The 23,111-nt window shown below is 37.4% G+C and overlaps 2 protein-coding genes across 10 annotated transcripts; one reads left to right on the plus strand and one right to left on the minus strand.

Annotated features, from left to right (window-relative positions):
* Positions 1-246: 246 nt before the first annotated feature.
* On the minus strand, positions 247-4,275 carry RWDD2B (RWD domain containing 2B). 3 transcript variants are annotated; one of them, XM_012570072.5, is made up of 5 exons: positions 4,091-4,275; positions 2,998-3,216; positions 2,839-2,906; positions 2,045-2,410; positions 247-1,302 (listed from the first exon to the last, which is right to left on the minus strand). In XM_012570072.5, exons 1-5 carry the CDS (start codon positions 4,199-4,201, stop codon positions 1,065-1,067), a joined length of 1,002 nt encoding a protein of 333 aa, XP_012425526.5. In that variant the 5' UTR covers positions 4,202-4,275; the 3' UTR covers positions 247-1,064. The 3 variants fall into 3 exon arrangements, with proteins under 3 accessions (XP_012425526.5, XP_030146194.4, XP_030146057.4); XM_030290334.4 differs by lacking the exon at positions 4,091-4,275 and adding an exon at positions 3,530-3,641; XM_030290197.4 differs by lacking the exon at positions 4,091-4,275 and adding an exon at positions 3,338-3,481.
* On the plus strand, positions 3,857-22,320 carry USP16 (ubiquitin specific peptidase 16). Of its 7 annotated transcripts, none has more exons than XM_030289565.4 (18): positions 3,857-3,980; positions 5,511-5,609; positions 7,193-7,374; positions 7,984-8,087; positions 10,358-10,461; positions 12,177-12,352; positions 13,333-13,425; positions 14,261-14,391; positions 14,733-14,820; positions 15,338-15,416; positions 16,271-16,362; positions 17,083-17,139; positions 17,975-18,142; positions 18,712-19,378; positions 19,609-19,703; positions 20,889-20,975; positions 21,233-21,386; positions 21,999-22,320. In XM_030289565.4, exons 2-18 carry the CDS (start codon positions 5,549-5,551, stop codon positions 22,121-22,123), a joined length of 2,463 nt encoding a protein of 820 aa, XP_030145425.4. In that variant the 5' UTR covers positions 3,857-3,980; positions 5,511-5,548; the 3' UTR covers positions 22,124-22,320. The 7 variants fall into 7 exon arrangements, 6 of the variants coding, with proteins under 6 accessions (XP_030145425.4, XP_030145353.4, XP_030145557.4 ...); XR_012051842.1 differs by lacking the exon at positions 20,889-20,975 and adding an exon at positions 20,476-20,503 and having other exon boundaries at positions 3,908-4,043; XM_030289493.4 differs by having other exon boundaries at positions 3,908-4,043.
* The last annotated feature ends 791 nt before the right edge of the window (positions 22,321-23,111 follow it).

Genomic DNA, 23,111 nt, shown 5'->3' on the forward strand with positions numbered 1-23,111 from the left:
GACTTAGTGTCTGAGAGCATCCAGACATCCGTAGTTCTTTGCTTTTTATTGTCTTGTAATTGTCCTAACTCTAAATTTTATTACTCTAATTGTATTACTATTTTTATCATCATTTTATTGTTATTAAACTTTTAAAAATTTAAAAACCAAGTGATTGGCATTTTTCACAATTAATAAAAATATTTAATCCAAAGAAACCAATGTCTGCTTTTTCTACCATGGGATTTAGATACAGTATCTGCAAAATTAGCATTCATTGATACAACTTTGTTGAAATCCCACTCAAAAACACACACAACATAATGCACTTCATATTACAGACTGAAAACTTGGGAACTCAGAAGGCTGAGGATCCTTTCAGAGTTTTGGAGCTTGTTATAAGGGAACCTGATCCTTGGTACAATTCTGCTTTTACACAAACCAAAATAACAGATGTAGGAGCCATCTTACCTGCACACACACTTACTTACAGAAAATTCTTATGCCTTGGAGCTGGCATTCTAGCTCATCCTGATAGCATGAGTAAGACTCTTGTAAACTTGCTCTCTCCCTTTGTTCTTTTTTTTATATAAAATAATTCTCTCATGGCTTACTAAACTTTCAGGTAGAAAGTAGAAGATTGTTTAAAAAAAAGTTTTCATGAATTGTATGTAAACATAACAATTAATGTAAACATCGTGTTCTTGCTCCTGAGATACACACACTGCATTTTCCTCTTTTCTTATTTGTATATTAATTCACCATATTCCATCTGTTCATCCATCTACAGTTCTTTAACTGTCCAGTAGGTCATCAAACACATTTTCTTTCATTTTAAGTAGGTATGTACCCTAAATCTCCTTAACACCAGAAAGTGCATAAAACATTCATATAGTCATTTTCATTATTCAGGATTTCACTGGATATTTGTTTACATTGAAAACTGGATTCATCACATGAATCATGAATTATTAATTCCTTCTCTGATCAACTGTTGCAGAAAAGCTAAGGAATCTGTTAAGAGGGTTTAAATTAGATTAAATTAGAAATGTAGCTGCTGGCATCTGTGCTGATCTTCAACCCCTTCAATGCCCTTCAACCCCAAAGTACATTTGAAATATGTCAGCACATCCTTTTTCTTCTAAAAAATGATATAGTTGCCCCAAGTCCATGTGATTTCCCCTGGCACCATGTGCATCAAAACATTTTTCTTCCAAAGTGGAGAACTTTCGTTGCTTCTGGATCTCAGCATGTCCTCCGCCTTCCAAAGAAACATCTTCTCTGTGCCGAATAAGGATTCTTTTCCATGTTAATCTTCTTATCCTGAAAGCAATTGGGGAAATATTAATCTATCTATAAAATAATGACTGCTTTGGAAAATACTATGGAATAACTACTAATACAAAAGTCAATAAAATCTATTTGTGTATATATATTGACAGAGATAATGGTTCATGAGCTGGTCACAGAAATACAACTCACATGCAAACACTCTCATAAGCAAGCTTGGGGTTTTTTTATCTCCTTAGGACTGAAAACTTTTAATGCTATTCCTCACAAAATAATTAATGAGGATGTGGTTTCCATTTCAGGGCTTGCTTCTGTCTTCACGATGCTAAGAATTCTCACACAGTCTTAGCTGATAACTGATAGCTGATAATTATCAGCTGATAGCTGATAATCAAATAACAATGCTTATTTAGCCTGCACCACTCAGAAGCATAAATTATGGGAGCAGAATTAAACACAAATGTTAAGTGATATAACAGCACACGTATCTAACACAACTGGGGTACTACAGTCCATCTCTATAAAAGTGAAAGACAGAGGAAAATAAAACAGAAATAAATGTGCATCCTGCAGTACTGGTTGCTTTGACTGCTGCAACCAACAGTACATTGGATATTCAGAGTTATACATGCATTATTTTATAATAAATACTTTGCAGAAATTCACAACCACCACAGGCAAGTGGTTGAATTTCCCACTGTCTAGCCATATGTACAACATGACAAAATACAATATTCTAACTACTAATGGCATTTAAGTACAAAAAAGAACTAACCTTGACCAGAACTCTTCACAACTACTTTGTAAACCTTCTACACAAACAACACCTGGTTTCCCTGGCATGCAAAACCCTGACAGAGAGAGCTCCTTGGCCCAGTCAATAATATTCTTTCTTTTTTGCTTGTTGTAAATGTGATGACTGTAGATCCACAATCGAGTGAACATGGTGACTTCTGACTGTGTGGCATCTGAGGATGTCATTGAGAAGGATGAAAGATCTTTGTCAATGTAAGCAGCTGCGTGGTCTTTAACCCATTCCCTCGCACTCAGCATGCAGGGCTCGCCACTGAAGTTTTGCATCAAATATGTTTTTAGATCAGAGTTCAGGAGAATCTGCTGAGAGCGGCTTAATAATGATGACCTAAAGAAAAATATAAATGCATATAAATATATATGTGTTTGCAATTTAGCATGTTTTTAAAAGCACAGAATAATAGAATCCTTAAGTTTGGAAAAGACATCCAAGATCAAGCCCAACCTTTGACCAATGATCCCCTTGTCAACCGAACCAGTGCACTGAGTGCCACATCCAGCATGCACTGACCACCTCCAGGGAGGTGACTCCAACACCTCCCTGGGCAGCTCCTTCCAATTTTTCCCTTTCCTTCACTTACTGGCTGAGCACAACAGAGAAATTGTAAGCTTGTATATTTGTTTTTTCTTCAGCACTGTTGTCAACCTGGCTTAATTCAGCAGTAAACCATCAGAAAAAAAGGACTGCTTTCTCTGATCATAACTGTATTTGTGCAATACACTCTAACTTATAAATGTTTTTATTAGCAATCGTACCTCACAGTAATTTCTGGGAGAATAGTCGGATATTTAAATGGTAAAGCACAGGCCATAGAGAATTCCACCTAAAAACAAATGAGGAAATGTTTACTTCACGTAAGCCATGAAATCCAACAAAGTAATAAAATATTTTTTTTTAAAAAGTGTTTACAATACCGTAGAGGCACTAGGCACCTCTGTCTTTACGTTCAGTATAAACTGAACTTTTGAAGATGGCATCTCTGCAGACTCATTTTCAACATAGTGTTTCAGTTCAGCTAGAGCCAGCTGGTCTGTGATGGCAAACTCTTCCTCATAAGGAAACATGCTAGACAGTAAATCTAACTCTGAAATTTGTATCTCTGCTGCTTCTTGGTTGGCCATTTTTGTTGTTCCCTGAGCAAAGAAAAGTATAGGGAAGAAAGACACGGCTTCAATACGGGACAAAGTTCATTAATTAGTCGCATGCAAATCATGTTACAGAATCACAGAAAACGCTGAGTTTGAAGGAACTCACAAGGATCATCGAGTCTTCTGGCCCTGCACAGGACAATCACAAGAGTCACAAAAAGCATTGTCCAAACGCTTCGTGAGCTTTGTCAGGTCGGTGCAATGACCACTTTGCCGGGGAGGCTTCTTCTAGTTGCCAACCACCTTTTTTTAAAAATATCCAACCCTAAACCTCTCCTGACCCAGCTTCACGTCCTACCCTCGTGTTCTGTCACAGGTCGCCCCTCCACTTTCCCTCCGGAGGAAGCCGTAGACTTAACGCACACTAATAATTATTAATACAAGCCCATCACACGCGGCTCGTGTCTGCCGTCAGTCGGGGTCACGCACACACGCTGACAGACTTTCCACCGCCCTGACGTGGGTCAGGACGTGCTGGCGTGTCACCAAACCAACACTTTCCACACAGGGCTGTTACTCGGGTGTGCTGAGGAGGATGAGGATGGCGGGGAGCATCATTTGCCCCTCACACACACCGCCACCGCTCCGCCGCCCCACAGAACACAGAGGAGGGAAAAGGCGGCCCGCCGCGGCGCCCGCGCATGCGCGCACGCGTCCCGCACACCACCTCCCGCTCACGGCCCCACAATGCAGCGCGCCAGAAGCACACATGGCAGCCGGTGACCGCCGCCCCGCCACCGGTGATTGAGGTGAGATTGAGGTCTGCCCCGCCTGGTGGAGTCATGCGCCACCTCGCCCCGCCGCACCGGCAGGTGAGGGACGGGAATCCCCCCACCCGGGGCCGCTGCCGCGCTCCTACCGCCGCGGCCACTCTCCTCCCAGTACGAGATTCGCTCCGCCGGCGCGCTGCAGCCGTCGCTTCGGCCGGGACGGGCGGGGCTCCTGATTGGCTGCGGCGGCTGTCGGTCATGGCGCGGGCCAATCGGAAGCAGGCGGGGGCGGGCCGGGCCGGGCCGGTGGGCTCGGGGCTCAGGTGCTGCCCGCGGATGGGCAGCGCTGGCTGGGGCAATTCTGATAATTATGATAATTCTGATAATTATGGTGTTTTCATAGCTAATATGACAGTATCCGACTGCTGCCCGCCGCACCGAGCGAGGCTCCCCCAGCGAGCCTCTCAGGGCCTTTCCCCAGTGTGTCAGTCAAACGCAGGTGCGCGTTTGGTCGTTTACAAACCGTTCTGTGGCATTCTTAAAAATATAAAATACTTCAGTCTTTTAGGCTGTGCATGCCTCGTTAGGGCTTTGCCGTGGTGCAAAACCTGTCGGACAAGTCAGCCCAGGCGTAGCGTGGGTTAAATTAACAGCCCCACGTGTTGATGCTGTCCTGCATTCCTGCAGGAGCAAGGACAATTTGGAAAGGGTTTTATTCATTAAAATTGTTTATACCAGATCAAGTGTTGTAGCTTTTTGCAGGAAAATGTGCTGTAGAGGAGGGTTGTTGTGTGAACAGTTACTTGTTTTTCTGAACAAGTTGAATGCTCGGTTGCAAAAGTTGGTAATTCTGCCAAGCAGCCATCGACAATTGGGTCATCTGCCCTAAGAGTTTGCTCGTGTTTGTAAATGGCTTTTACGGACTAGAAACTAAAAATACGCAGAAAACTAGAAACTATATGTGCAGTAGCCACCTATCTGAAACCAAGCACTTTGCTTAGGACTCTGAAGTCTTCTTCTTGTTGAGAAGGGTCCACAGGTATAGTAGGTAACAGACCCAGGAAGGGGATGATAAGTCTTCCCCAGCAAAGAAATTGAAAAATCAGCATTCCCATTGTCTGTATATTTTCAGATATGTCAAGAGTATTTTACTTGTGTCAGATTTCATCAAAGACACAGGAAATTTGCAGTAGACAAAATGAAAAGGTTGCAAATTATTCAAGATTTAACTGGGAGAAAACCAATTATTTTTCATAAAATTCTTGTGGTGATAAAGTCCTTAAGGTTTATGGGATTTTTGATACTAAAGTTTCCAGTCTTGTTTTGTGCAATACTTTTGAGTTAACATTTTAAATCATTTGGGTTTTGTAATTCACACTGTGATCTTGTCTATACAACAGTTACAATAATTTCATGTTAAAATATAATGAATATTTTTTTCTTTTGAAAATGTCAAATAAAAACAAGTTAATTCACCTCAAGGGACAGCTTGTCTATAGAAATAACTAGTGTAGCAATGAACAAGGAAAATTAAAACTACTTTCTAATCTTACTGTTTTTCTTTGTTAGGTCACTCTTCCTCTTAGGAACAATTACAGACAACAAATATGGGCAAGAAACGTATCAAAGGCAGAACTGCACAGTCCGATGAGTCTCCAGATAGACTGAGTATGTTTCCTTGGAGAATTTTGTGGACCTAATGTTTCTTTTAACCTCAGAGAAGGCTTAAAAGCTGATTAACATTAGTCACTGGCTTTGAAGCTGCATCTACAAAATCTGGATTTTTAATTGAAACGCAAGTCTAGCAAGAAATACTGTTGTCGTGACTTTTCTAAGTATGCTAGAATATAATAATCCTGTCTTGAAAACTGAGATTAGTTTCTGGTTTTTCAGGAAACTCAAGCACACAGTTCTTTACTGATGCAGTTTGTGTAAAATTACTGAGAATATAATAAAGGGTTTGTGGATTCAGCTGCAAAGCTTAAGTTGCATTTTCCTGGTGAAAAGTTTGTTGCAGAATATTCTTGCTTTAGCAGTAAAAGCTGTGACTAAAATACTTTTTGTGAAGCAGTTTGCCTTTATTCTAGCAGCTAATTTGGTACTGACTCTGGACACTTCAGCTCTCATAGTATATTTTGGTTAAAACCTCTTCTTTCTGTTCTTCTGTTCCAAATAGTTCCTAATCCCAGATATTAAATTTTCTTCTCCTAGCTCCACTGGATCTCACCTCTGACTTTTTTTTTTTTTTTGTCTTGTTTACCTTTGTTATTGTAGCTTTTTTTTTACTTGTGTAGTTTTTTACTTACATTGTGTGTTCTCTGCTACCACCTTATCTGCCAGGTCACAGATTGTGTCTTTCTCACTTTTTTTGGGAAGTGAGTTGAACCCAATTAATTTAGTTGAGGGAAAGAGCACTCAGAGTTTGAGGAGGCTTGGTGGGATGGCCTGTTTAAGTCCACTCTGCTTTGGTTTCCTGATTGTCCTGGTCTTCTTGATTTAGCTTCTGTCTCTAATGGATGCCTTTTAAATCTGCTTTTGTCTGGTTTGGTTCTTGGGGGTGTTGGGGGCTTGTTTCCTGGAGTCAGGGTCAATGTCTACTGTAAATGTTCCTGTTTTTCTCCTGCAGAGAGACCAGTTATGTTCTAGCTGCTGCTGGCATCTCAATTCTTAGCTTATAAATAGGTTACTTTATGATGACAAAGACTTGTAAAGCTACAAATGAAACTAAGACTAACCATGGTAAATAAATTCCACTGTAACAGTAATTGCCAATATACACATTTTGTTTGTTTTTTAAATTACAATTTTGTAGATAAAGCTTATGTTTTTCAGAAATGCTAAAAGAATGCTGATCTGTGTTTTTCCCTTGTTAGCTAGCATTTGCACTTTGATAAAATCCTGTAATCTCAGACAGGAGCAAAACTGGAGGTACAAAAATTTGCACCAATTTCAGTTTATGCCAATAGAAATTTGCAGTCGAGGCTGTAATCTTGCCTCAACAAAGATAGTTTCAGAGCTATCTGAGCAATAAATACACCTCAAAGTAAAGTTTAGGATGCAGCAACAGTACACCCATATTGTCAATGGTGGTAACAAAAGGTTTCTTTCTGATACTCTGATAAATTGTATTGTGTAAATCCATGTTTCTTGGGCTCTAGAAAGACTATCCTAACTTCTGGATTGCTGCCAGTGTCTTCAAAGCTTGCATTTATTATGCTACCTACATCCTTCTTGTGCTTTTTAATTTGTAGAACCTGTGTGCAACCATATTCGTAAAGGACTGGACCAAGGGCATGTGAGAAAGGCACTGCAGAATGTGGAATGGCATGTTTGTCAGGACTGCAAAGCAGACAGTAAGACACAAGAGAAGGCTGAGGAGGAGGAGACTGATGAAGGCACTTCGATATGGTTATGCCTAAAATGTGGCCATAGGGTATCTCTTTTGTTGTTAATTTGTCTTAAAACCTTTCAGTGTCTCATAATGCAGTGGAACAAGAGGGTTTCTAATTAAACTCTTATATTCTCTTTTTTTATTGTAAAGATGGTGCTACCTAGATGACTTTATATATTGTAGAGTGTGATTTAAAAATGTCTGATCTGTATGTCAAATGAAATACTTGGAAGGTGGCTCAAAGACATTTAGCAGACTTAAGGCTAAACCACCATCTTGAAGACTGATTTTCCTAGAAAGTTTGAATTATTTTACAGAGAAAATAAAAATGCTTCTAATCTGTGGGTTTTTTTACAAGATCTTAATGCTCACATTAGTTCATGGAACTTAGACCTCTGCATGCTGAAGACATTTTGGTTCTGTTTTGTTCTTTCAGGAATTCATTCATTAAATGTTCAGTCCCATAGCAGCTTTATTCTGCACCCAGTAATCTGCAGAAATAAGTATTTTGAAATAGATATCCATCTGTTGATCTCAGTTAGTTGAACATAATTGAACAGGTTTGATTGTAATACTTTGTTTTTACTTTGACTTAATGTATGTTTCGACAGTCAAATGCATTTTGTGACGCTGTTGTTATCAATATTGTAGGGCTGTGACAGAAATTCTCCAGACCAGCATGCTTTAAAGCATTTTAAAACACCAAGATCAGATCCCCACTGTTTGGTTCTCAATTTGGACAGCTGGAGTGTGTGGTGAGTTTGTCAGACAGCACAATACTGAACTTGGGGGGCAACAGAGGCTGGAACATAATGTGTCCTTTCTTTGTAGATTCTGAGATTTCTCTCTAGGCATATATTAAAGTGTTTCCAAACTTGTAATTTCCAGCAGTCTTTGCTGAGATTTGCAGAATAAGTGTTATTTTCTTGTAAAATGTATGATTAGAAAATTTTCATAATTAAGGTTGAACTTGACCAACTAGTAAATGTGGTTGACTTAATATTTTTTACGGCTTTTACTTGGTCAGAATACTGACACGTGGACACTGTTGTTGATCTGTAGCTCTAAATCTTAAATCTTGACCTTGGGAGAAGGTTCTTTCTGATGTGCACTCAGTGACAACCTTACTTTTATCTCCTCTGTAAATCTGATTTTTTAATACTACATATAGACAGGAAGCATAGCTAGAATTACAAGGTGCTACTGGATCAAGCAATACAAAATCCATGTCCCTAGTAGTTTTTGCTTCTCTCAAAAGTAATTACACACTTATATGAGGGGGAACCCTAATTTTCTAAACTGTGCTATATAGAAATACTGTACTTGACATAAAGAGGTTTTGTTTTGCTTAGTAATGTGATTTTGCAACTTAATATCTGTCATGTTCATTTTATATAACTATCTATTTAAATTATCATAATTAGCACTTACATGTAACGATCACTACTTTTAATGAATTGTAGAATGGAAATGGACATTTTTAGTAACATTATTACTAATGAACTAGTGAACTGGTCTTTTTGAATTTAAATTAGTGTTAAAATTGTGGGTTTGAAGTGCTCTATTTTCCCTGTTTTTTAATCAAAATATTTGCAAATAAGATGTTTGGCTTACTTCTAGAATTTCTCAGTTGTACTAACTTACCCAAGAAAATAATCAAAGATTGATATATTGGCTATAAATTAGTTATAAATCAAATCCACTGTCAAGAACTGTATTTCACAATGGGCCTAGTACAGAAATTCTGATCAAAATTTTAATCAAAATTCTAATTCTAATCAAAATTCTTTTATTAATGATGTCAATGCGTGACCAAACCTCTCTGTGGTGTGCATGCACACGTAGTTCAAATTGGATATAAAAACTGTAAAGAGTTTAGAGACATGTGGAGAAGAAAGGGAGAGTTCTAGGTATTCACTAAGTTCAGTTCTTTTGGGTTTACAACTGCTGATTGTACTTATTTTCAGTGCTGGTCAAACAAACATCACTAACAAAACCTTTTCCAATACCTTGATTCTTTCAAGATTGTCTACAATTTTTTTGACAGGTAGAAGGTTACGGTGTTAAAATACACCATGGAAGTAACTATCCTTTTTTATTTCCAGGAGTGAGAATGTCTATTTTTATTATTAACCAGATAGACAATAGCTAAGCAATCAGGGATCCAAAAGCTGACTCAGTTTTTTTAATGAAATATGACAAAATGTGATGACTATGCCAGGGATGCTGGAGATTTGAGGAAACACTTTGCTGCAGACTTCTTCTGCTTTTAATATCAGAAAAATGAGTCGTGACTTATGGTTATCTTGAAGTCTGCCTAAGAATTGTAATTGGTGTTTTCCAAAATGCAGAAATGTCAGTACTTCTTCAAAGAGTTTATTGGGTGGAACTACAAAATTGGGATGTGTAAAACTCCTTCAGATGTTTGTGTCCTGTCACAGTTTTACCCTTCTCGAGTCTTTATGACTGCAGGTTCTCCTACAATTTTCTCTAAATCAGATTACTGGCATAACCATATGCTTCTTTGCTCATAAAGAGACAAACAGGGTTTTTATCAGCAGCAGAAGAGCAAATACAAGTCTGCAGGTTTAAGAGGGGACATGTGAATTATTTCATATCTGACTTAATTGTATTTAAGTGGGTTTTTTGGCTAGAATATTCAAAATATTTTTCCACGCCATAATATTCATAAGTCATTTCCTCTAAGGCCTGATACCTTAGTTTCTTGATTTTGGCAAAATTTTCCAAACTTTCCTTTTTCTTGCAGCATCTTTTAAAAGTCTATTTTATACTTGTAAATTGCAACTGCCAGTCACCAAAATAATTTATTAAAGATAATTTTTAAGGGTTTTATTTTTGTGACAAGTAGATTGAATTCTTCTCTAAGACTTATAAATCTGACACTAAACCATGTAATTTTATAACTTTGTGTAATGAATTGCATCAAACAAGTAAATAGCTTAGGATTTTTAATAATAGAAAAAAAATAGGATTAATTGTTTTCTTTTGGGGGCGGCGGAGACAGGTGCTACCTATGTGATAATGAAGTTCCATATAAAACTTCAACCCTTTTGGGCCAGACTGTGGATTTTGTTAGAAAACAAGTTGGTATTGACTCATCACATGCAGGTAAGTAATTATAGTATAGATACAGTAAATCAGAAGGTCTCCTAAGTGTTGGAGACAGTACTATAAATCCACAATTTACACTAAATTAGATTTCACTCCTTATGGTAAAGGGAAAAACTAATTTCTCCCCTTTTTTATATTATTTGTCACAATTCTGATAGCATAAGTAACATCCTAGCCCATATACCTAATTAGATCAGGGTTTTGCTCAGCATCCCCTAAACATTTACAGGCAAAACATATAAGAATAGGCAGAAAAAAAGACAGGTTTATTGTGACTTTTTTAAAAATGCGACATTCAGTTTTTCTGAAAATAGGCATTTGACTTTCAGCACTTAGGGTGCTGTGTTTGATTATCAGACTGGTTGCTCAGTCTGTCTTGAGATCTAAAGAAAAATTGTCCTTGCTTAAGAATAATTTGATTTTTTTTTTAAGTCTGTTTGTGGGTATTTGTGAATGTATCAGGAATGACTGAGTCTCCAGCTGGTGCAACACATATCCTGGTGGAAGGAGTAGTATACAGAGGTTTTGTCATTGGATCTGTACATTTATTTTAGGTAGCTGCAGTGCTTTTAGAACTCTAAAATATTGTGTTCAGCCTGCAGTCTACCTATAAAATATGACTGTTTTAAAGAAAAAAAACCCAGCAAAAACCTCCTAGTTTCCATAATGGCAAAACTAGTTTTGTACAAGGCATTTCACTAGAAAAATTGGAAGAATTTGCATATGAAAATAAATACTATAACAAATGACTGTAAGAAATACCAACACTTGGGTGAAAACACAGACCCTGTGGGAAATGGAGCACAAATATCCAGCAATGCCACATGGCTGTCTCTGAATTCAATTTTTTCAGAAAGCAGATGAGGTTTTCCCAGAGGGAGCAGAGTTTTTGGAGAGATCAGTCTTTCCCAGACACACAGTTGAACTTCATAACAGTTGCCAAAATTTTCTTCTTGAGTTTGAACTGGGAAACCAATCAATACTTGGGTGCAGTTGTTGCCTTTCTCATGTGAACTGTGTCCATCTGTTTCTTGTCCCAAGATTGTATTGTCTGTTTTCCTTGCTTTTTCTGAACTTGTGTTACTTGATTTTTAGAGATAGTATTAGCTCTCAGCCCTATTTACCAGAAACCAAATCAATAGCTGACTGCCAAACTGGCAGAACCAGTGTGGATGTTATTTTGAAAGCTGCCTGGAATTCCCTTAGAGCTTCATTAAACAGGCCATTGGAATTTTCAGCAATACACCAACATAATTTGGGGAGGAAATAATTTTAACTCATCTTGAAGACTATAAAACTTTCAGTATCATCTGTTTAGGTACATGAAATGAATATGAGAATGCTTTAACAGTGGGAACCAGTTGGATGTTGTAGAAAGCCTTCACATAGGTGATTTTGACAGGAACATTCTGAATTCTGAAGAATTTCAGAGTATATTGGCATAAATGGCATGTGTCCTAAGAGATGTTTAATTTGCTTGCTGATTTGAAGTGGTATTTCAGGTGGTTGGTTATTTGTTGTTTTGTTTTTTAACTTCTATTACCTAGGTAATTTAAGAACCTAAACCAGTAGTTTTATATTTAAAAATTAAAGAATTAATTATCATATGTATAAGCTCTAATCATCATAGATTGCTGTCTGCTGTAATAATCTTTCCTAGCCTATACCATATAACTATGTTAACATGTGGTATGTTTTTATTATTTCAATAGAAAAACAAGAGACTAAAGAAGTTGAAAATAAAAAAGTGGAAAAAGACAGCAAAAATGAGCAAGAAAAAGAAGTTTCACTTAAAGAAGAAAATTCTCATTCAGCTGCTAATGGAGAAGTCACTGTGAAAGGACTCAGTAACTTGGGAAATACGTGTTTCTTTAATGCAGTGATGCAGGTACAGGACTTGCTGGTTTTTGTAGAAAAACTTTGAATAGGAAAAACAGTCCACAACAACCCTGCCCCTCGCATTTTACAGTGACACAATTAGAATGTGATTTTTTTTTATCTGCCAGGAATGATGGCTTCTTTCTAAAAATAGTGTGGTGGCCCAGAGAAATTCAAAGAAATGGAGCTGCAGGTTCAGACTTGCTCTAAGGGGGAATACAATAAACTGCCTTGTCCTTGAGGGACAACATTTTTCACTGACATAAAATAAGCATGCCAACTCCTAGTTATTTTTTAAAAATACGAAATAGTCTGACACATCACCCTTGTGACCTCTTAGACTCTAAGAGATTAGTACTCAAAGACCATGGTTGTTTATTGTAATAAAAATGTCTCTCTCAGCAAAAGGAAATCAAAACCAAATATTGGATGAAAAAAGCAAGATGAGCAAGTTGCAGGCATTATCATCTTGTGTGACTTGTTCAGCTCAGAAATGTAGAATAAACTTGTTATTTCATGTGTATAGAAACTGACATTATCTTGTGCTCTTTGGCTTTTTATACTGAAGCTTTACTCAAATAAAATTTCCACTGTACTTGCAGATTTTAGTAAACTGCTTTTGATTTACTTTTAAACACTTTTTAAACCAAGCAAATATATATATTGCATTTTGTCCTTTGAATTTTTCAAAACAGACACTAATAAGTACGCTTGTCAAAAGATGAGTCTGTAGAAGAAAAATACATTTAGGGTTTCTGCAATATGAAGTAATGCTTATAGAGGGCATTGGTAGTCCCATTAGCTATATGGAATGTATCTTTAAGTCTTAAACACAGATGGGGATTCTAGAGTGGTAATTAACCACTTTAGTTCTGTGTTTGGGGAAATAAATTGCTGCTAAACTGGTTGCTAGAAATTCCATAACTAGCAGAGTTTAACTGCCCTTCCTGTTGTTCCCATTTTCCAATTTCTCTCTTTTACGTTCTACAGAATTTATCACAAACTCCAGTCCTGAGGGAGCTGCTTAAAGAAGCTAAAATGCCTGGCACAACAATTAAAATTGAGTCACCTGAGCTATGCATGGTAATATCTTTTGACCTCCATAGTGTTTGTCCTTATTTTCCAGTCTGTTAAGGAAACCAGCAAAGTTTTAAAGTCAGTTTTAAAGCTGCTCCTGTTGTAAGCTTCCTACTCACAGCACAGGCAGCAGAGTCCAACTCCATCCCCAGCAGACTGCCCTTGGCTAGCCCACTCTTTAATAACACCCATCCTCACTGGATGGGCAAGGCTGTTTCCACTCTCTGAAAATTAGCACAGCCATGATTTATCAGAGGCAGGGTTGCTTACAGTCCCTTCTCCTAAATGTTCCAGCTAAATGCTAACATGATTAGGGTGTAAAATCAGCAGGAGCTTCACCACTGCTTTCTATAAAGCTGCTTTTGAAGTTAGTGGAGGTATTTTGTTGAGTGTAAGAACGGTGATTCAATACTCTGTCATAGAAGAAGCGCTTGCATTATGATGATGTTATTTAAAGGATGAAAATGTGTAACTCTTGCTATAGTGCCACTTTTCTAAATGCAAAATAGGAAATTAGAGGATGACTGTAGCACTATCTTAAATAGCACATCTGTCATTACAGTTAGAGACAGAGAATGCACAACCTTTTTTAAGAAATTGGGTTTTTTTCCTAGTAAAGGTAAGAAATCCAAAATCTTAACTTAGCAATAAATAAGTGAGGTTTGCTATCCTTTCATGATAAACCACGCATTGTTTTTGTCAGGTTAACTTATTGCCATTTTGGAATTTTGGCTATTCTATTTGACAGTAACGTTTTCAGGAACTGAAAAGGAAAAACTTACTACCAAAGAATCTGCCACTGAATTAAGGCAAAAAACTCTGTTGCTTTTCTTTCAAACAGGAACCTCAGCTAATAAAACTAGATCAGCCAGGTCCTTTAACACTGGCTATGCATCAGTTTGTGACAGAAATGCAAGAGACAAAAAAAGGGGTAGTGACTCCTAAGGAACTTTTTGCTCAGGTTTGTAAAAAGTAAGTATCTATACAATTGCACGTCATAGTCAGTATGAAAAAGTTTGTTGTTTAAGACTGTCAGTTCTTCTTTTTTTTATCTGTAGCTCAGAACACAGCATATAAAATTTGTAGAATATTTAATTTTTGAAAGAAGAGGAAAATAAAAATGAATAGTAGTAAAATGAAAGATACTCTGTGATATACTGAGTAGGTGATGTCATATTTTTAGAAAATACAATATGTATACACTTGTTTCTTTTATATACTTACATTCTGGAGACTTTGTCCACGTGTGTTTGCTGTGAATCGTCTTTGCTTTATCTCTTTGTTCAATTATACTTTACAATTTCATTTAACAGAGCAATACGATTCAAAGGTTATCAGCAGCAAGACAGTCATGAGCTGCTTCGTTACTTACTTGATGGAATGAGAGCAGAAGAAATCCAGGTGAATGCTAAAGTCATACTTGTGCATACATTTCTTCTTCATACCCTGGACCCAGACTCTTCTGAGGGGAGAAGGAACATACTGCTGAGATGTGTCAGCTTCTCATGAATGAAGTGTGGTTGTGCTGTCTATAAGAGAACCCACAGAAAAAGTGGCTTTGGAGTATGTGTAGGCACCCTAAAGAACATCCTTAAATACTTTAATTTCTGAAACACACTTGTACAAATTCCATAGGGTTTTTTTGCCTGTTTTAATTTGGGCAAGTATTTAATCCTTAGACAGATTTTCTTACATACTAATTGGAACATTATGGTTGCAACTTCTCAGTTGATTTTTTTTTTTTTGATATCTACAGGAACTATTGTGTGGTTCTACAAGTATTTATGTTGTTTGTATTGATTCTCTTAATTGGTGAAGATTATACTTTTTCCTCCATCTGAAACACATCATAAAATGAAGTAGCTAACTGAATTATTTTAGGAAATTTTACAGAGTATATTTGTTTTGAAAATTTCAGCAAATAAGTATTGGAATACTAAAGGCGCTGAGTGATTCTAACAAACAAAATGAAGAAGAACTTAAAAAGAAAATTAAAGGTAAATTATCACAGCATCAGTAATTTGTAAAATCTCCTTTGCTGAAATATATAAAGTAACATTAATAGTATCAACTAAAAGATACATGTTTACTTGTACAACTTTATGACTTCTTGAGTATGCGTGTATCTAGAGTAAAAGGCTAAATAATTTTAGTCTGTATTTAAATGTCTTGCTGAACTTTGTTGGCATTTCCTTCTTAACAGGATAAGAGAGTTGATTCTGTAGACATCATACATTAAAATATGTTTGGGCAATGATTAATCATTCAAACATGTAAGAAATTAAAATACTGGTATGTGAATATAATTGATGCAGCTGCTAATAGTCAATTTTTACCTAACAGTAGTATAGAAAAACTCGAAACAATGAACAGAAGAATTTTTAAACTTTCAACATGACTTAGGAGATGATCTGACACTTTCAATTCAGACTGTGTTACTCTGAAATTATAACTTGAGGAAAATGGTTTTGTTTGACAAAAGTTGGTGCTTGTTTTAAAAGTTCAGATAGTTGTTTCAGTCTTGAAAAAAAATAGGAATCCTTACTGAGATGCAGTACTTCTGAGAAAATAGGGAAATGCATTTGAGCAGAGAAAGTGGTAGAGGTGTGGTTTAACCAATCTGTGTTCTGGCTATGTGTTTTCACCCCCATTCTTGTGATACACAAAAGACTCTTAATTTAAGAATCTTGCTGTACTTGCTATCCTGAAGAAACTAGAACAAGCCAATATGTTTTGCCATACACCTTGCATGTTATATTCTCCTTTTTTATTCAGTATGCCCTAATGAAATTGGTTGCCAGTATATTGTATGTAGTATTTTTAACTTTACTATATACTTTTGAATTCTCAGAATACGAAAAGAAAAAGGGAATACAAAGTTTTGTAGATCGAATCTTTGGTGGAGAATTAACCAGCACAATTATGTGTGAGGAATGCAGAACTGTAAGTAAACTGCCGACTCTGAACAACCTAGAGTGTTATGTCCTGTAATCTTCAGGAGAACCCAAAAGTGACTGTAGAAATAAGACTTGACTAGCTGCATGCTTTTCAAAAAGGAGAATGATTTGTCTGGAATCTTTCTTCCATTGGGTTTTAAAGTTAATCTTTCAGTTCCTTTCAAAAGCCTTCCAGAAAAAGAGGTCAAAAGAGGCAGCAAGCTGCCTCTGCCAGAATTCCCTCCTAGATTCTCAGTGAACACCTTCCAGTGGTACAGACCACAGAGCAAATTAATTGTTATGGGGCCCTTTCCTCTTCCATTCAGGGGATTATGTCTTCCCCTTTACCACAATGAAAAGACCATGGGAGTACCAGGAGGACAGTTAAGAAGACACTACATATCCTGAGAATGAAGTAACTGAGTGTATTAGCAAATAGGCTGTTGAATATCATGATGGTTTACAGCTATGACTTTCTTAGGCCCTAAGGTGCAGTCTTACTAGATAACTGAAATTCATAGAAGTATTTCCTGGCCATTTCTATGGTAATGTGACTCCTGGATTTTTGGTAATTGGAAGCTATTTGTGGGGGTAAAAGAGACGTGTTTTACAGTTGAGTACACAAATAAAAGCAGGCCTTAAATGTAAATGTGCAAATACACCTATTGACAGCAAGACAGCTGTTTCCAAATCAAATTAAATTGGACTCTTGATTATTCATTTAAAGGTATCCTTGGTCCATGAGTCTTTCCTTGATTTGTCACTTCCCGTACTAGATGTTCAGGTAAGAAATAGTACATAGGTACTTTTCAGCTTATATATATTTTTTATTCATATGAAAACACTTATTTTACAGTCATCAGGAAGAGTATTTAAGCTTCTTTCTAAAAGTCTCTTTTGCAAGTCAAAATTACACAGAAAGATAGAGAATAAGATTTTTAATGAGAGTCATTCCTGTAAGTTGTGGCTCATAAATTGTCTCTGGAAAATTACACAGATTGTTTGAGTTCTTGGGGGTTTGTTTTCACGTTTTTCATCCATTTTCCTGCACTGAGTCCAAGAACACTTCTCCTAATATTCAGGTTATGGAATAAAGTTAAGAAATGTTGATAGGATAGTATATGAATACTTATCTGATCGATCTCCAGACACTCAAAGTACTTGATTTGCTTGGTGTTTTGTATTGATAATCTGTATATGTAATACTTCAGATTTTTTGTGTAGCACTGTTTACTCATAAACATTGGAATGAAACCCCCAGAGCCAAAGGGGTCATAACTTCTGCCACAAACAAGTTTTCTTTTAGCAGAAGCAAACAAATTCTGTGGCAGGCAGTTCAACAGAAAATGTCTCTGCTTATGTAAAACATTACTTTTAATGCATTTAATGAGATCTGTTAGAGGCAAAGGTGATGTTGCCCCTTTACAGGTTTAGATTTTGGCCCTCGATAGCCTTTCTTTTCATATGGTTTATTCTGTTTCATATGGACTCTCTGAAGTGAGACACTCCTTCCTTTAACATCAGGGTGTGAGTTAGTTGTACATTACCTCATTAAAATGTTACTTGAAGCTGAAAACTCAGATAACATCTCTGTTTCTGTGGCTTTTTGGGTTTTGTAGAAAGGGAAAATTACAAAGAGAGAAAACATTAAAAAAAACAAAGAAAAGGAATCTGAAGATGAAGAGGATAAAATCAATGACCATTACCTTAAGCAGAAATATGAGCCCCATGGTACAAGTAAGCACCTTCAGAAAAAAACGAAGAAACAGGCCAAAAAAAAAGCCAAGGTTAGTTTGGATAGGTATTTCACTTTGTGTTTGCTGTTTTATGTTAAAGAAATTCTTTTTTGTTTCCTTAGTTTACATTAAGGGATAGCTTAGAACTTCTCCTCTTTTCAAATACACAACTGAAAAGACGAGTTATACTCATGTCTTTGGGGTTAAGACATTCTGTGGAGTGTTACTGTGTAGGAATAATATAATAATATCCAGTAGAATTTATTGCCTGTCTGAAGAAGCCTTAATTTGTATTAGACTCTTTCCCAGTCATTGATTACAAGAATATTCACAAAACTTTAGAATACAGATGCAAGAAAGATCAGGAAGATAGCAAGGACATAATTAGCTGTCTTTTTATGATATTATCTAACAGGGAGCAGTGGGAACTGTGTCTGAGTGAGAATAAATTCAGTATTAGTGGAACTGATTATCTCTGATCATTAAATCATAGATTATTCTTCCTCCTCCTGCCTTGTGCATCTATGGCATGCAACAAAGATAAAGAAGTGGTAAGAAATGCTAAATATAATTTATACTTTGTTTTTGTACTCTTGTTTCTTATGTATTCAAATGAGCAGAGCCAACGCCATCAGGAAAAACTTAAAGGAAAGATGCTTCACTTGACAGATCTCTGCACAACTGAACAGCCAGAGATAGATGTCGAGTGCAACCGAGAGTCAGAGACTGAAATGAGCTCTGAAACTCTTGATAAGAAGCCAGAAGAGGAATCATCAGATGATTGCAAAGATCGCTGCTTAACTCAGAAAGACTTGAGTATACAGGGAAATAGTACAGAAATTCAGAGCAAGGATGGAAATGCAGGAAAGACAGAACAGGAGTGTGAGGAAAATGAGTCTCTCATGGATCTCTCTATGGAAGGCTTAGATTCTCCTATGAAGTTTGTCAATGGCCTTGACAACCTGTCTTTGAAAGAGGAGGATGACAATGAAGAGGAGGAAGAGCTTGCTACAGACTTTTCAAAACTCCACTTAGGTGCCAGTGACACAAGTGACACAAGTACCTTGGATGGCCTTCAGCCTGTTCCAAACAAGACGTGTGAAGTATCTATGGATGACCCTGAAACTGCATTTTGTACTCTGGCAAACAGGGAAGAGCTGAACCCTGAGGAAGATTCAATCCATCATTGTTTGTATCAATTTACCCGTAATGAAACACTTACCGAGACCAATAAACTGCTGTGTGATGTGTGCACACAAAGGCATTGTGGACCAAAGAACAACATAAGTATGACAGACTTTTTTAAAAGAAAACTTTAAACATATCCCTGTCTGATTCTTGAGTGGGTAGAGGGTGGGGGAACTGTCAGCTTTCATTCATCATATTAAAGTTTCATCAGTTTCTCAGTTATTGTAGTAGATGACATTGTAACAGTTTATATTGTTAAAATCTTGCTGTAACATTTGTTTTGATAGAAAACACTTGTTTTAATCTTTGGTAATTCTTCTTTTCTGCAGGTGAAAAGAAATATGTTTATACTAATGCCAAAAAGCAGATGCTCATCTCTTTAGCTCCTCCAATTTTAACCCTTCACTTAAAGAGGTTTCAGCAGGTAAGTAGCAGGCTGATACATGCATATAGCCTCAGGTTAATATGTATATATGTGCACATATGTATGTAGTACTAGCTTAACTTGAAAACATGGTAGCATTACTTATATTTTCTATAAAACTAGTTTGGTTTTTTTCCCAAAGTTCAGAAGGCGTTAGTGTGCAGCATTGTGTTTTGTGGTCTTTGAAGCACTAAGATGTGTTTCCCTGAAAGAATATTCCCTTAATTAACTGGAAAATACTGTTTTGTGAGTGTATTCACAACATATTCCCTCATTATTCTTACTGCCTACTGTATTAAGCAGAATCTTAGCATTAATGGTTTCCTACTATTACAGCTGCTCATGGGCCATTATATTTCACTAGGTAGAGGTAAATAGGACCCCTTACTAGTAACAAATAAGTAACAAGTTGGCAGAAGTGGAAAAGAGAGGATTCTGAGCCTTGTTGGAGAGGAGGGATGAAAGGAAAGCAAAGTAACTTAAGTTTTATTTACAGACACTGAAGTCGCTTACCTCTTTATTCCCAAGTTGTAGAAAAATTTTTAACTCAGGGCTTCAGCTTTTCAAGAGAGAAGGAGGAAAGGAAAGGAAGACAGTACTTCTAAATTTAAACCTGTTTGGTGTTTTTGGTCAATATACTTGAAAAATATGGGAGACAACTTTAATTAGATAAAACCCAATTTCATATAGAAAATGGAAAGGTGTAGCCTGATCCAAGAGACTGTAATATGAAGAAAATAACATTTATCATCATCTCCTTTTGTTTTTCCAGTTTGATACTGGACGATTGTTTGATTAAGGTGGGAGCAGTTTGCATCAGTTTGGATGTTCTAAGATCAGATCCTCAGGCATGTTACAGTATCTGAGAAGCAAGAGTTGTCATCATAGTTACTGAAGTGCATTAGAGCTGATTCTTTTTCCACTTCTGCTACCATTACATTAATGTATTGAGTGAGCTGAAGAGCCATCTTAACTTGTGCTCCAGTGCAGCATGTGAGGGCAAGGAAATAATGCTGGAATACTGGACATTAGAGGGAAAAAAAATTTGCTTTTCCCGAGTTTTGTGTAATGTAAAATTAATTTGTATTGTTGAAACTTTAACCTGAAACATTTAGTAACTAAGCATGGTTTTAATTTGCTCCATTTTAACATTATGGGGTTTTCCCTCTACTTTGGTTGTTTAAGGCTGGATTTAATCTACAGAAGGTTAACAGGCATATCAAGTTCCCAGAAGTGATAGACTTGGCTCCTTTCTGTACAGCTAAATGTAAAGTAAGTGGGAAAACAATCAGATTCTCCTTTCCCATGTTCTAATGTGCTTTCACAACAAAGCTGCTTAGCAAAATCTTTGTAGAATGCTTGTCAAGCCTGTTACTTTGTGTGATAACTTGTACTTCACTGCTCATAACTGTAGTGCTTGCATGAATCTCTTAATGATCAATTTCCATTTCATCAGAAAAAAAATCAAAGAGTTTCCATTGTTCAAAACCCAGCACTTGGCTGACATAGCTAAACTTGTGGTTTTCTAGAATGTGGCTGAAGGGAACACAAAGGTCTTGTACTCTCTCTATGGAGTTGTTGAACACAGCGGAACAATGAGGTCTGGGCACTACACTGCCTATGTTAAAATGAGAGCTATGAACAACCACCTCTCTGATCTTGTCCTTCGAGGACAATCTCAAGGTAAATCATTAGAAATATTTTACAAATTATTTCTTAGAGAATCACAAAATAGTTTGGGTTGGAATGGGCCTTAAAGATCATGTAATTCCAACCTCCTGCTATGGCTGGTAAGTTCTCTGAGAAGGGCAGTGAAGCTAGTGAAATGCTGTAAGGAGCAGTCGAGGGAGCTGAGAGGATCAGCCTGGAGAAAAGGAGGCTCAGGAGACTCTCCAGAACTGCCTGAAAGGAGGGCATAGTAAGGCGGGGGTCCAGCTTTGCTCCCAGGCAAACAGTGACAGGACGAGAGGAAATGGCCTCAAGCTGTGCCAGGGGAGGTTCTGGTTGGACATTAGGAAGAAAAAAAGACAAAATGGGTGGTTAAGCATTGGAAGGGGCTGCTCAAGGATATGGTGATATCCCATTCCTGGAGGTGTTCAGGGAACAATTGGATGTAGCATTCAGTGCTGTAGTCTAGGTTGACAAGGTTGATTGGTCAGAGATTGGATTCGATCTTGGAGGTCTTTTCCAACTCAATGATTCTATGATCGTAGTCTGATTCTTACTGAAGAACAGCAGAACTGATTGTTTCAATTCTTTGTAATAACTTTTACTCCTAAATTTTTCCTTTCACAGCTTCAGAAACTGAGCCAGTCAAAGGTCAGTGGTTCCACATCAGCGATACCCATGTACAACCTGTCTCTGTGTCCAAAGTGCTGAGCTCCCAAGCCTATCTGCTGTTCTATGAGAGGCTGCTGTAACTCATCAGAAGAGCCTTCTTGTGTGTGCAGCCACAAGAGGTCTGAGAAGGCAGACTTGCAAATCATGTTGTTAACATGCTGGAGCTACTGTATAGCAGGAATTCACTTTATGCATTTTAGGCACACTGACAAACAGTTAACTTAAACTTTTTCCAGTGTTTCCACTACTTTTCAATAGAAGCTTTTTCAAAATTACAGCCTTTGTGTTTTTGTTGAGTAATTTGGGTGTTGATATAAAGCTTGATCAGCAGCTTTTTCACTTTAAAGCAACAGGCTCTACTTTTGAACTGTAGTTAAACTTGGCTAGCATGTGTTCCAATGCGTTTTTCAGACCCAGGTTCCAAGCATAAGATGTTTCTTTCTACACATCTTAAGAGCCAAAACAATTGCAGCTTCATCTCTCTTTTCACTATTGGTTTATGTCCAGTAGAGGAGCTCTCAAGTTTGCAAATGCTCCAGGAATTCTTTTGTTGGTGCTTTGGCCAAGTTGAGTGCTTGGCTCACTCTCACTACAGGCAGTCCCATGTAGCGTTTCTGCACAGCAGGCGTAAGGACCAGTAGTCCTGCACTGACTTGTAGCTTTGAAGTTCTCCACAAGCTTCATGCTGGCTTTCACAGGAATAAAATCTTGGGTCTGCCATGCTAGAGCAGCAGCTGCTTACATTCAATACATTTTTCACAACAGCCTTACTAAGAAAATGGGCATCTTGTTCTTGTAACCCTTAGAGCCATCAGCAGTGGCCCTCATGCAGCTGACTATAGCAGTATGCCAATCCTTCTGAAAACTTGCTGAGTTTATTTTTCAGCCTCACCAACAACTGACTATAAAGCCTGCATTAGTAGAGCTGTTGTATGTCAGCCTTATTTAGGCATAAGATAGCTCCAGACCTGATTTAGCCTTCCACTCCCTTCTGGTTGTGAGATTGAGTAGCGCTGGCAAGAGCAGTAAAAGGATTAATTATTGAAGTGGCTTGGATTTCAAGTGCAG

This window comes from Taeniopygia guttata, chromosome 1, assembly GCF_048771995.1.
Source record: "Taeniopygia guttata chromosome 1, bTaeGut7.mat, whole genome shotgun sequence".
NCBI classification, from domain to species: Eukaryota; Metazoa; Chordata; class Aves; order Passeriformes; family Estrildidae; genus Taeniopygia; species Taeniopygia guttata.